This window comes from Agelaius phoeniceus, chromosome 2 (assembly GCF_051311805.1).
Source record: "Agelaius phoeniceus isolate bAgePho1 chromosome 2, bAgePho1.hap1, whole genome shotgun sequence".
Classification (NCBI taxonomy): Eukaryota; Metazoa; Chordata; class Aves; order Passeriformes; family Icteridae; genus Agelaius; species Agelaius phoeniceus.
This window is the reverse complement of record NC_135266.1, coordinates 91,559,950-91,574,032: the sequence shown is the minus strand read 5'-3', so window position 1 is coordinate 91,574,032 and position 14,083 is coordinate 91,559,950. Positions and strand designations below refer to the sequence as shown.

Genomic DNA, 14,083 nt, shown 5'->3' with positions numbered 1-14,083 from the left:
GAGCAGGGAGGACTGCTGAACAGCAGCTCTGTGGAGGGAGAGAGAAGCACAGTTCCTTCATAGTTTACAGCTTTCCTCCCAGAGGCACCTGCTGCTTCTGTGACCTGTCCTCTCCCTTGTAATGCATTGCCACTTTCACATACCTGGCACTGAATGTGCAGCCATGTCCTTTCCTCTGGGGAGGAATCATGTGCTACCCACACGCTGTTTCTTCATCTATTGTCTCTTCAGGGTGTGTCTCACTGATGCTTATAAAATGGTAATTAGCAGCTTCCCTGTCTTCCAGATCAGTGGACACACTGGCTTTCTCTGTTTGTTTCTTTTTTTTCCTCCCCTTCCCACCCTTTGGAATTTCTTTCCTTCCCAAGTACTCCTGGATCTTGCCTTCTTCATTACTCCCTATTCCTTTTTCCTACCAAGGAGCTGGATAGCTGGATGGAAGTGCTCAGCAATGTGTCTTTGCCATTGGTCTTGGAATGTCCTGCCACTCCATGTGCCTCCTTGCTCTTGTTATCCATCTTATATCTGGCCTCTGTGGTCCACTTTTTTTTTTTTTTAATCCCATGGCACACCTTCCCTTCCGCATCCTCACTGTTTGGTGGAGGCAATAGCTGGAGGAGCCACGCCTGGTGTGGTAGATTTACTTTGCTGACTCACTCTCACAGTGGCAAGTGGGATGGAAATTAGTGGGTGAGCTGGGTCCAAAGTAGCTGTTAGAGTCAGGGCAGAGTGCTTTTTCTCCTTGGCTTGCCTGCTTTGTCCAGATTGAAATCTTTGGTAACTTGGGAGAATAAAGGTCACTTGAGAGAATAAAGCCTGGTCTAAAATTAGGAGGGAGTATCCTCGTGGAACAGGACAGACAGGCCTAGGAATTGTGCTTGTACCTTGCTGATGTGAACATAAGGAAATGCTTTTGCCCTCTTCCCAGTGATCCGGATTTCCAAATGACTTTTAAAGCAACAGGAAAAGCTTTCATGAGAGAGGGAGATTGGATTGGAGGTGTTGAGTAGAAGCTGCATCTTGCTCATGCCTCAACCTACAACAACATCCTACCAATCTCAGCTCAGGGCTCAAGGGCTGTCACCTGGAGCTGCAGTGTGCCAGAGCCCTCCCTCTGGTGCTCAGTCCATGCCATGTTCCCTTCTGACACTCCTCTGAGCTGTTTGTTTTCTCTGATAGAGAGGTGGGGCAGGAGCCTAAAAGAGCCAAAATTTGAGACCAAGTCTTAGCCCCCAGCCCAACAAGCACAGCAGACATGCAAAAACAAAAGCAGTAATTGTAAATTGAAATATCAAATATCATTGCTGGATGGGTGCTTCTCTGACTTGGGGTCAGTCAGGGACAAATTTTAGATCTCTCTACGTTTGTGGCTGATGAAAATGGTATAAAAAACTATGCAAGGTGTTACAGAAATGCCCAGAATTTCCAGTTGGAAAGAGCACTCTGTGCCTGTCACTTTGAGACCAGTCAGGTACTGGGAAGCCAGAGCTGCAGCTTGGGAAGCCAGGCCATTGCCAGGCTGCAGTAAGGCTTTAAATACTGTGCCATGTTCTGCATTGCTTTGCCACTGACTGCCCACATGAGATTGTTGCAGGCATGAAGCTTTAAAGCAACTTCTTAACCTGTCTCACCGTTTGTCACTACTGGAAAACATGGTCCTGTTCCTGCTGCCCTTGCTTCCCTCCCTTTTGTGACTGACCTCTCAGTGAAGGGATTCAGCTGGCTTTGTTTCCTGCCATGTAGGTCAGCTGCTGAGCTCCACCATTGGGAGCAAAAAGAGGGAGTGTGGAGGCAGGAGAGCACTCCTTCTTGCTTCATATATGTGGGCAAGAGGCAGGATGTTCCTAGCCCTCAAAGGCTTTCCTTTCTTGTCATCAGCACAAAATCATTACCACTTTTTGCATAAAGCATATTTTGTTTCTCCTTGATAGGTTAAAATTATGTAGCAGCTGTCTGCCAAAGTCTGTGACCCTTCCAGAGATAGCTGAAGGCAGCAGGATTTGAAGAGATTTGAAGAGTTGCATGAGATGGGGAAAGAGAAGAATTAGAAATTCAGAAGGCTGTTAAGAACATCATGAGACTTGCTCTAAAATTTACCAAGTCTTGCAGCCCCACAGTGTGATCTGTACAGGGCGCTGGAGGGGGCTCCTGCTGCCAGTCTCACTGGCACCCTGTGTGGGGAGGCTGAAGGAAATGGGTTTCCTTCACACTGCAGAACGAGGGTTTCCCTTTTGCACAGTATGCTCTAGAGGGAGACTGCCATCTGTTTAGAGAAATGTTCCTTTTCCCAAGCCCCTCCAGCTCTTCAGGCTGTTTGTGTTCACCTCAGAGATGTTTAGAAGCACTGACATGAAACTAACTGTCCCTCCTGGGTCTGTTTCATTGCAGGATCTGGGATGATGACTTCTTCACACCCCATCTCAGCCAGCACTCCTGAGGGAAGCAGCTACGGTGCTATTGGTACAGTATATTCCAGAATTGGGGCACAGAGAGGCTTCTCCCTGGGGTGGAGGAAGGCATTTTTAGGGTGATTTAACACCAGAGGAGAATAAAGCTGCAAGCTACTTTAGGAGCATCTTGCAACTATTAAAAAACAAAGCAAAACAAAACCCAAACAACCAAATTGCAGTGAGTGAGGTTCAGGTTGCACTTTAGGGAAAAGCATCTACATAATAAAAGTGGCAAATGTGAAAGAGGTGCCCTAAGAGACTGTCATTGGAAATGTGTCTTAGACAAAGCTACAGTCACCTGCAAGCTGTGGGTGACAATGCTGCTTCAGACAGGACATTTACTAGTGACTGGAAAAGGTCCCTCTCAAGCAAGCTTCTAGGAGCCTGTTATTAGCTCACAGCCTGCGTTTAAACCAAAGCATGCTTGTCCCTGGGAGGCTGAAGGGTTGTGTGCCATAAAGCAGGACACAAGCAGAGTTTCTTGCCCCCAGGGGTTTCACTAGGGAAGAAGTAATGTCATACTACCAACAGGTGAATCATGCCCTGGAGGCAGAGGAGAAAAAAACCTTCCTGAGGGCTTAATGACTTTACCCCTCCTTCCCCTTTTTCCAAAGAAATCTTCTAAAAGCATTTGGGAAGTGAGGCAAAATCCTGTGTTCTGCCCATGTCCATGTGGGCAATGAGCTGGGAGTTGCCCAGCCTGTGGGAAGTGCAGGCAGGTCCTGCTAACCTGTATGTGACCCAGTACCAGGGATGCAAGGGAATAAAGCTGGTACTCCGCTTGCTTTGAAAAATCGACTTTCTTCTTTGTCTTTTGTTCTACAGTATTTTTAGAAAAGCTTAGATGTATATAAAGCTTACATAAAATCTGAAGGTTAACTGAGTGTGGTTTTGACCCCTAAATGTCTGCTTCTCTTTCTAGAGGTATTTGTCTTGTCTCAGAATTCCAGATTTCAGAGCCTGGGCTAGTAGAGAGTAGAAAATGTTAAGAGATGAAAAGTAATACAATAAAAGTAGAGTAAAAACTAAAATGCTGCAGAGAGGGGAAGATAATGGTCCTTCAAACTGCTCTTAGCTGAGCACCTAAAACTTCTGGAAGGTTTGGGATCATGTGTGGCAATGCTCCTCACTCGGGGTTCAGCCAATGTGGAATTTTTCTTCACTCGGGGTCACCAAATGTGGTGGTGTTCACAGGGGACCCAAGACAAGGGAAGAGATGAGAATCTGACTCCATGTTTCAGAAGGCTGATTTAGTATTTTATGATACATATTATATTAAAAGAAAATGATATATTAAAACTATATAAAAAGAATAGAAGAAAGGATTTCATCAGAAGGCTTGCAAGGAAAGGAAAGGAAAGGAATGGAATGATAATAAAATCTTGTGACTCTCAGACAGTCCAGACAGCTGGACTGTGATTGGCCATTAATTAGAAACAACCACGTGAGACCAATCACAGATGCACCTGTTGCATTCCACAGCAGCAGATAACCATTGGTTACATTTTGTTCCTGAGGCCTCTCAGCTTCTCAGGAGAAAAAATCCTAAGGAAAGGATTTTTCATAAAATATGTCTGTGACAATCATGGAAAAATTTTTTCCCTGAACTGACCCTATCAACTTGTCAAAGCATCCAAGCACCTGGGACTGCTGGATTCTTGCTGTGCACAGAGGGATTTAGCCCTTACCCTGTGTGTCTCCTTCTCCCTGCTGTGGCCCAGACGAGTCCAGCTCCAGTGGTGCCCGGCAGCTGTCCTCCCTGGAGCGCAGGGCCCCGGCCGGCTCGGACACTGACAGCTCCGTGGAGGAGGAGAGCGACTTTGACACCATGCCAGAGATTGAGAGTGACAAGAACATCATCCGCACTAAGGTACGGCTGGTGCTCACCCGTGGGCACCTCTGGGCCATGACCAGGACTGGTCACGTCAGTGAAATCTCAAAAGTCCTCTTCCCTTTCACAGTGGATTTCATCCAATACAGCTGAGTGTGCTTCTTAGTCTTTTTTCAGTCACTGGAAGTTTTCCCACTGTGATAAGAGTGCTGGTGAAGTGAGTGCTTTAATATGGAAAATCAAAATGTATTGGGGACTATCAAGAAAGGAGGAAAATACCCAGAGAAGTTCAAGGAGATAGGAAGATAGGGAGAAAATAATCTGCAACAGTAGGTGGCTATTTAGTACAAGGTGACTACAGTGGATGTATGGAGGAGCTTTAAGACAGCAGCTCTCAAACTCCTCCCTTTGTCATCCTGCACTGCTCTGTGTGGTTGGAGCCATCCCTGGAGGTCAGAGGATTTTGCAGAACTCACCCCCATAGAATCAAGGGACACAGTGAGTTCACTGTGTAAAACCAGTTCAAATATCACCAGTTCAAATATCACAAATATCTTGACACAAATATGTCAAGATCTCCTACTGTCATCTGTAATCTACATTGGTTCTTTTGTGTTTTCTTCCCTCTTTCCCCACCTGATAATGTTTTAGGTGTTCCTCTATCTCTCAGATTTGTCCAGGAAAGACCGAAGAATTGTCAGCAAAAAATACAAAATCTATTTCTGGTAAGGAGAAGGCAAACTGGTAAGACCCAAACTCTGGACCCAGAGTCTCTGGTTGTGGAATCTGTCCGCATGCCTTTCTTCTGAACCACTTCTGAACTACCCTGTTGCCCATTCTGACCCTGTTCCAATCAGTAACTGCAGATCCCACATACCTCAAGTAAGGACATTTGTGGACCAGTGCACACATGATCCTGGAAGTGGATTCTGTTTTGCATCATTTACTTTTAAGCATGGTAACAAGCAGTGCACTGAAACCTAATGGGAATGGGGAGAAACTGGCACTCAGACACATGAACTTGTGGCCAGCATCCTGGTTTTTCCTGTGCCCTTAGCATTTGCCTCTGGTTTTCCTCCTGTGTGCTCCTCTGCTTCAGGGGCTCACAATGAGATCATAACCCCAGAGCAGTGAGGTGTGAACATTCCTCCATGAGCACTCTGGGGCTTTCTTCTGGGTGTGCCCCCCTGGTTTTGGTGTGTGTGTGTAAGTGCTGCTGCTGTCTCCTCTCTGCAGGAACATCATCACCATCGCGGTGTTCTATGCCCTGCCGGTCATCCAGCTGGTCATCACCTACCAGACGGTGCGTTTGGCCCCATGGCTGCCCCCTCTTGCTTTAAACTTGCCCTGTGGTTGTGTTGGGCAAGGGGGACAAGTCACAGTGGAACTGGGATCACCCAGGAGTTCTGCTCTGTGTGAGGAGCAGTTTACCTTCGCTGCTCCTGCTGCACTGTGTTGTTACAGTGAGCTTGGCTCATTGGGCTTGCATTTCTGCTATTTCTGCTTGGGAAGTGGGAGTGCTGCTGTTTTCCTGATCAACTGATGTCTCATTTGGGTCCTGTTTCATTTTAGAGACAGGAGGAATTTGATGTTATCTCTAAGGGACAGCTGAAAGCAAGTAGTGTTTGCTGTGATTTCTCCTGCCTTCTCCCAACCTTTGCTATCCTGCTGTTATGCAGATATCTGCAAGCAGGTCTATTAGTGGGGGGTTGAGAGCACACAATGTTTCCTCTGAAGACTGTTAACAGATTTGTGGCCCTTGACAACATCTTGTCCCACCCTAAAAGCTTTGCTTGCACATGTCAGTACTCCCTGTGCTGGCTCTAGAGCTAGGCTGTGTCCTGGTACACCTTGTGTTTGTGCCCTGTTTGCATGGGGCAAACCCCCCAGAGCAGGGAGGATTTGCTAATGGCAGGCCTCCCACCTGCTCTCTGTCCAGGTGGTGAATGTGACTGGCAATCAGGACATCTGCTATTACAACTTCCTGTGTGCTCATCCCCTTGGGGTGCTGAGGTGAGTGAGCCTTTCCTCACTGCATACTTGTCTCATGCCTCCTGAGTGTTTGTGCTGTGCCCAGGTCAGGATTTTATGCTTGCCAGGCTCACAGTAGCAATGTTGATAAGACCACTGGGAGTTTAGGACTCTGATCTTTGCTCAGCAGCACTGCTCTGTTGCAGTGAGACACACTCACCCTAGAACTTGTGGCACCTGGGTGCCCCTTACAAATCCTTGGCACAGCAATGAGGTGCTCCTGTGCTCTGTTGGACACTTTTATACAAGGAGCAGCAGCTCTGCAAAGAAGTTCAGATCAGTCCTTCCAGTGTAGCATTTCTCTAAATTAATGTGTGAGTGCAAAGAAAGCCCAGAGTTGGGAATCTCTCAGAAGTGTTAAATGAACTGGGACAGGTGAACTATTCAAATTAAAATTCTCATCTAGAGTGTTAGATTGCAGTTTGGCAGCTGCTGAGGTGGAAGGTGGTGGAGCGGGGAGCAAAATGGATTCAGCTTATCACAACCCAGGGTTCAGCTTCCTGCTGCTGTGCTGCCTTTGTCTTAAACCTTCTTCTTTCCTGCAGTGCCTTCAACAACATCCTCAGCAACGTGGGCCACATGATGCTGGGCTTTCTCTTCCTCCTCATTGTGTTGCGCAGGGACATCCTCCACCGCCGGGCCATGGAGATGAAGGATATCTACACCCTGGTAGGAGGCATGACTGCCTGGGGCTGAGTGGAGGCAGGGAACATGGAGTGAACTCAAAAACCAGAGTGATAGACAATGGGTTTCCACTTGTCTTCCTCACTGGAGTGTTGAATCCTCCTCCTTTTTCCCTCCTGTGCAGAAGTGTCTAGGTGGGTTGCTTGTGTTCCTGCACACCCCAGTGCTTTACTGCTTACAGTATGTCCATACTGTTGTGGTGGTGACCCAGCCTGGGCCTGTGAAGACATGGAGATTAACAGAGGAAGAATTCCCATGGCTCTGGATTTTCCTGCAGCACTTGCTGTGGAGGAACTGGGACGGCAGGAGTGTCCCAAGATGCTTATCTTTATAGTGAAGTTTGATTTGTCTTACATAAGAGCTGCTTGTGATAACTCAGAGAAATTTGGCTGCCTCAGTCTCTGAAGCAGAGATTCTTGTAGCCAGAGCTTCTGTAATCTCTCATGGGAGAGAATGGAGATATCTGCAGCCCTGTGGGCAGAGGTGCTAATGGTTTCTGGAGACAAACAGCTCTGTTCTCATGGGCTTGGTATCAAGGAAAGGCAATACGAGTTGTAAGGGTCTGCTGCTTGTGGTTTTCAGGTGAAATCGTGGCCAAATTGTGATGGAAATGCCTTCTCACATTGGCTGATGGGCACTGCTCAAGAGCTTCTAAGACCCTACTGACCACAAGAGCAATTCTGGTCAGTCCTCTCTGTTTTGGACAGGATGTAGCATGGCATGAAGTACAGGACAGAGATTTTCATGATGTCAGTACCAAGACACCAAGGTCTTCAGATCAGAACTTCCAGGGTTATTAGCTTAGGTTTGCTGCCTGTGGATTCACCTGGCTATGCCATGTATCTAAATCCAGAGCCTGTGGTTGCACCCAGGACTCTGTGCTGCACTGGTGACTGGAGGACTTGTGTAGGAGTTAGGAGGGATGAAGTGATGGAGAATGGAAGAAATGAAGAAAATGAAGCTTGCCTGTGATCAGGACACTGAGGGGACTCACTATACAGCTCTGCTCTCTTCCAGGACTATGGGATCCCAAAGCATTTTGGTCTCTTCTATGCTATGGGCATTGCTCTGATGATGGAAGGGGTGCTCAGTGCCTGTTACCACGTCTGCCCTAATTACTCCAATTTCCAGTTTGGTAAGCTGAGTTTCCTTTCTCCTTTTGAGCTGGAGCTAGGATTTGCCATGTTCTGTCTCTTGTTGAGTTGCTGACGTTTCCCATCTCTCTCTACCCTTGCAAGTCTCCTTGGAGCCTGCCTGTTTCAAAGCTCAGTCAGGAGGTTGTGATGCCCTGTGGGCACTTATTTTCTGATCCCCTTTAGTTTTTGTTGCCCCAGAGCACAGAAGATGTGCTGCTGCAAGGTGGCAGAGCACAAAGTGCTGTACAGTGTAGTGCAGCAGCAGGGCCAAACCCAAGGCTGGCAGGCACAGATCCCTGATGCTTTGTGTACCCTTGGAGGAGCAGCTTTCTGGGGCCACTGGCAGTAGGTGTTCACACTGTTTCTGTTGTGTCCCTCCACAGACACCTCCTTCATGTACATGATTGCAGGGCTGTGCATGCTCAAGCTCTACCAGACCCGGCACCCAGACATCAATGCCAGCGCCTACTCCGCCTACGCCTCGTTTGCTGTGGTGATCTCCCTGGCTGTCCTTGGAGTGGTAGGGCTCCCTCTTACTCCACTGCTTCTCTGGAAGGAGGTGGTATGGCTGGGAACATAGCTGAGGTGTGAAAATGACTGGGGAAAGCAGCAGAGTAGGATGAGAGTGTGTTAAGGAGCTGTCAGCGTTTGAATTCTCACTTCTGCTGGGCTTTCCTCCTTCCTTCCCCTGAGATTTCAGGCAGGAGAAGAGCAGAACAGTTTCCTCTAGGTGGGCTCTTGTTTTGGACTTTGCCCACCACATGCCATCCTTCTCAAGAGGAGAAATTCAGATATTCATGTCCAAGTGCATAGATGGTCTTCCTGGGGCATGATTCACGTTTGAGGAAAGAGGGGTGAGGCTGGCTGGGCTTCAAGACAGGTATCTTATACCTAATTGCTTGTGCCTATTTCTCTCTTTGGAATACTCCATGTTGTTTGTCACAGCTCCTGCAGTTGATTTTCCTATCTCTGGAGAGGAGCAGGGTTAGGATGATATATGGGGGCTCTCAGGCAAATTCCTGGAGTACCTGCCTATGGAAGGGCACTGGAGCAGAAGCTACAAGACTTTTCCTGTTTGCTGCTTTGCCTGTAGCATTGCAAGTACTGAGCTGGGCTCACCAGGATCCTCAGGCTGTGCTTTTCCTTGGAAGTCTCTGCTTCTCTTCTTTTGACGGACTCATTTTCATTATCAGTAACCAGGCAAAATCCATGGAATTCTTGCTCTGAACTAGCAGCTAGATCCCAGTGGGCTGTTAGCTCCTCACTACCAAATAATGCAGAGGTCTCTGTTTACATGACTGTCTGTGGGATAAGGCATGCAGGAGGAGCTGGTGACCTTGGGACTTCCCAAGAATCTCTTGATAGGTGTGGTAGATCTTGACAAGGTTCAAAACACTGAGACTTTATTATGGATTGCTCTATCTTTTGTGGGATGCTTTGAAGCTGTTCAGTGGAGCTTGAAAGCAGCATGTCTCCCTTGTTCCATTCATGGACAGGTGGCTTTTCTGCTTGCTTTTTGGTGTGTGGGTTTTTATCTCTGCCCACACAGAGTGAAAATGTCAGGAGTGCTCTACCCCAGGGTAGGGAAGTGGTCACAGCTTGATGGCAGATCAGAGTTTCTGGTCTCCTTATTGTATGAATGAAAAATTAGGATTTTAATGTAGCATTAACCTGTGCTTGCAGGTTACTTCCAGTCCTTAAATAAAATGAAAATGCACCGTAGGAGCAATTGCCTGCAGAGCAGTTCTGTCATTTTTGGTCTACTTTAGTACAGTTGTTAAAGTAAGGGTTGGTTCCCTGTCTGCCTTTGTAAAAATCCACCTCCTGGCCAGAGAGCTGCTGCTCAGCTCAGCAGAGACAGCTTGCTTGGCCTTGTATTTCTGTTGCCTGGGCCAGTGCTGTCCATCCAGTCTTGTCTAAAGGGGCATTCAGAAAGAATGGTCTCCTCTCCAGGATGCTGAGCTAATCTTGCTTCTCTGGAGTTCATTTTTAATTTATAGATCTGTTTTCTGGTTGAAAGAACTAGGGGTTTTTTTCTGTGTTCAGTGAGGTTGTTTAATGTTCCATGGTGATACAGCACAGGAAAGGATTGTCCTGCTGAGAGAGGGCTCAGTTTACTTTTAAAATGTTTTTGCTTTCAGGTGTTTGGAAAAAATGACATGTGGTTCTGGCTTATTTTCTCACTGATCCACATTTTGGGCTCCCTGGCTCTCAGCACCCAGATCTACTACATGGGTCGCTTCAAGATCGGTGAGTGCTGTGACTGAACCGTCTCCTCCCGGGTGCCTCCTGTCCTCACCTGCCTCTGCAGCACAGTCCTGCGGCCCCTCTTCTGGGCTACCCTGTCCTCTCATCCAGCTGATGCTTTCCTGGCCTCTGAAGTCCTTGTGCTCCTGATTCCCAGTGGGAGTGAGCAGGAGCTGTTTGCTTTGAGGAAGCTGCAGTTCTCCCTAGTGCTGTGGTACACCCTGTGTTGGGATGGGGGGAAGAGGGTCTGCTGGGGAGCCTGGCTCTTGTGCTCTGCTTAAACCTATTTCTTCTTCCTCTTCTGCCCCTATCTGCCTCAGATGACCCTGACTCAGGTAACCACAGCTTTCCTTTTTCCCTGTTGGACTTGATTGTGCTGAGCTGTAGTAGCCAGGGATTGCATGGATGAGTGTGGGGAGGCAGGATCGTGTGCCACCTGGGGTCAGCTCTTGGGAAGTGAAAGCAGTTTGCCAGCAGCACTGCCAGTCCTGTTCCTTGGCAGGAGGGCAGGGATCCAGCACAGGAGAGCTCAGATCTTGGTGCAGGAGCCTTTTCAAGCTCTGTGTTGTGGCTAAAGGGGAACGTGTGTATTCATGCATGTTTGTCCATCCCCGCTGCCACTGATGGCTCTGCAGTGAAGCTTCTGCAATGATTTTGAGAGTAGGAGTGTCTCAAGTGTGCTCTGCCCCTCTAGTACCCTCTAAAGCCTGTGGGACTTGTTTCTACTGTTTCCCTGCTTTGGCACCTTATTCCATGGAAGGACCTTTTCCCCCTGTGTGACATACACACACCTCTTCCAGAGATGGGGTTGCAAAGCCAGCCTCTTTACACGCACAGGCAGGGCCTGTGTGACTTCAGGGCAGTGCTAGTGTAGAGGGGGATTTTAAATTTATTTTTGTTGTAACCTGCTGTTCTGGCCAACTGCCCATATACATCCTGTGGTGGATGCCCTCCTGCTCAGCACAGACTGCTTCCAAAGGGCAAGACATGAATCTGCTGGCACCTTGGGCTCTCTGTTGTCAGCTGGTGGGTGTCAGCTTCTTCCTCACAGGCATTTTAGAGCTCAGTGTGCCTGCTGTCCTGGCTTTCTACCCTTTCCTTTGACAGACATGGGCATATTTCGGCGAGCAGTGATGGTGCTGTACACGGACTGTATCCAGCAGTGCAGCCGACCAATGTACATGGTAGGTGACTTCTCATCCCAGCACCTCTCTGCAGTTCCTCACTTCTTTAGGCCATGTGCAGAGGAAAGAGGGGGGGCTGTTTGAAAAAGTGATGGTCCTTGCTCCCCTTGTTCTCCTTCCCCCAAAATGCCTGGTTAAGTGTAGGTCTCTGGTCTCTGCTGGAGTGGTTTACCCCCAGCCTCCAGGCCTCCCCTGATCTCAGCCTTGGTGAGTAAAACATCAGAGCAAAGGTGATACAAGTGTGGCAGGATGTGCCTTTGCACTTGCTCTCTGGGAGCATCCAGAGGAATCATCCATTCAGAGGAACAGGTAGGAGGCTCTGTGCAGTGGAGGCCTCTCTGGGGAAGGCTGCAGCTATTTTGGGTCTGTGGCTTAAGCAAAAGCAATTGTCATTTCTGCAGCACCTCAGGGCAGATAGCAAAAAGTTAAGAAAAGGTGGCTGTTACCTTGTGTCCCACTGATTGCTTTCTCCCTTAGCAAAGAGTGCTAATTAGGGCTTGAAGCCACATGGAGTTGTTATCCATAAGCCTTCTTAATTTTTTATTTATTCTCCCATCTCTGAATAAGCAAACCTGGTCCACTCAGGCATGAAGTAAGCCTGGCCAGCCTGAAACAGCTACATCATGAAAGCAGCTGTAAGCATAAGTGCTCATGCCCCACAGATATAACCCTTCTGCCTGCTGTTGTTACAGTGCTTCCCCCAGCTAATGGTGAGATGGCAAGGAAAAAAAGGCTCCCTGAATATGTGCAGGATGCTGTCCAAAGCTTCCCCTGCCACCTCTTTAAAGCATGTCCTTGCTCTCTGCAGTAATTCTTTTGTAAAACAGTGGGAGGGAAGGAATCTAGCTAGAAAAACAGTAGAAGCAGTCAAAGGATTCACAGAACCTCCTGAGGCTGATCCCTTAAGTGCTGAGCTTGTCCTTTTTTAGATGTTTGGTCTCCTTACAACACTTTCTTAAAATTTTTGAGGGTCAGAGCAGTTTCCATCTGATGAAAGCTCCCACAGAATCAGGTGCATGTGTGTTTGCAGGAACTGAACTCCAAATCCTCACATAATGCTCTCCTGAATTTCTGAGGCAAAGGCCTTTTTGCATATTCTTTTCACTTTATATCATCATCAGTGTCTTTTCTCCAGGACAGGATGGTGCTGCTTATTGTTGGGAACCTGGTGAACTGGTCCTTGTAAGTACTGGTGTGTTGGTGCTTTGTATTTGTGCATGTGGGCAGCAGGATTTGGTACTGGGACATGGTGGCCTGGAGTGATGGGGAGATGCAGCAGTGTCTGTGCAATAATCCTGACATGTTTGGGCAGGCAGGCTGTTCTGAGGGTGGTTGGCAGATCCATGGGATGCAGTGCAGCACTAGAGCTACATGGAGCATCCCCTGAGCATTTCAGCTGGGGGTGTCTCATGGCTCGTGTTTCAGGGAGATTGTGCAGGGACTGTGCTGCTGTGTTGTGCTTCCCACAGAGCTGGGAGATCTCTGGCACAGCCAAGGTGCAGGAGACCTGGCAGACACAGTCACAGAGCCTGGCTGAGCAGTAACTGCATGGGAAGGATCATCTCTCAGATGAGACCTAAAGTTGTTGCCCCAGGCTCTTGCTTTTCACTGAAGCTGCTTCTCAGGGACATGCTTTCTACCAAATGCACAGGTCTGGGGCCAGATCCTACTGAGGGAGATGTGTTTGGCCATGAAGCAATCCAGGGCCCTTGCCTCACCTCTGGGGTCTCCAGTTGCTTCAGCAGCTGATCATGGCTAAATGTCCTTGGCTGGGAGTAGAGGCAAACAGTGCATTTCCCCCAGGGAATTTGGAAGCTGTGGCACTGGTGCTGTGTCCTGCAGTCCTGGTGGAGGGTAGAGCAGTGTGTGGCTGTCACTTTGGGGATCTACCCTGTCCCCAGTGAAGGAAGCTGCCTGATGTCCCTTCTGTCCTCTCCCTCAGTGCTATCTTTGGGCTGGTGTATCGGCCCAGAGACTTTGCCTCCTACATACTGGGAATCTTCATCTGTAACCTGCTGCTCTATCTGGCCTTCTACATCATCATGAAGGTAATGGGAAGCACTGGGGCTCCTGGCTCCAAAGGGGAAGGGATGGGCCTTTTTTCTGGCTGCAATTTGGGTTCCTGTGGTGCTGCAGAGGGATGTGAAGGGACCTTTGTGTGGCTCTTGCTGGGACAGGGTGTTGGGGAGGGATGCTGTGGAGCCATTTCAGGGGTGGCTGGGCTGTGTCTTTGAGGGGTGGGCAGCCCTTCCCAGATGCAGGTAGTACAGGCTGGTGTGTGAGCCCTGTGCATGGCTCTGTGCCCTGGACAGAACTCAGGGTGTGTCCCTGTCTGCAGCTCCGCAGCTCTGAGAGGCTCCTGCCCATCCCCATGTTCTGCATCGTGGCCACAGCAGTAGTGTGGGCAGCTGCCCTATACTTCTTCTTCCAGACCCTCAGCAGCTGGGAGGTAAATTTCCCTTTTACTGTTCTTCTGTCCATCTTTTTCTCATCATCTTTCCTTCCTGGTGCTTGTTTTGC

General features: G+C 48.5%; 1 protein-coding gene across 1 annotated transcript in view; it reads left to right on the top strand.

The window, feature by feature from the left end:
* Window positions 1–14,083, top strand: part of SIDT1 (SID1 transmembrane family member 1) — a 40,107-nt gene that overhangs the window by 23,313 nt on the left and 2,711 nt on the right. Inside the window, exons 11-24 of the mRNA XM_054654666.2 lie at window positions 2,389–2,460; window positions 4,172–4,320; window positions 4,933–5,006; window positions 5,518–5,584; window positions 6,221–6,294; window positions 6,858–6,981; window positions 8,014–8,131; window positions 8,516–8,652; window positions 10,274–10,382; window positions 10,700–10,714; window positions 11,487–11,563; window positions 12,699–12,745; window positions 13,506–13,611; window positions 13,902–14,012. Coding sequence (XP_054510641.2) covers window positions 2,389–2,460; window positions 4,172–4,320; window positions 4,933–5,006; window positions 5,518–5,584; window positions 6,221–6,294; window positions 6,858–6,981; window positions 8,014–8,131; window positions 8,516–8,652; window positions 10,274–10,382; window positions 10,700–10,714; window positions 11,487–11,563; window positions 12,699–12,745; window positions 13,506–13,611; window positions 13,902–14,012 — 1,280 coding nt within the window. The remainder of the gene's footprint in view (window positions 1–2,388; window positions 2,461–4,171; window positions 4,321–4,932; window positions 5,007–5,517; window positions 5,585–6,220; window positions 6,295–6,857; window positions 6,982–8,013; window positions 8,132–8,515; window positions 8,653–10,273; window positions 10,383–10,699; window positions 10,715–11,486; window positions 11,564–12,698; window positions 12,746–13,505; window positions 13,612–13,901; window positions 14,013–14,083) is intronic.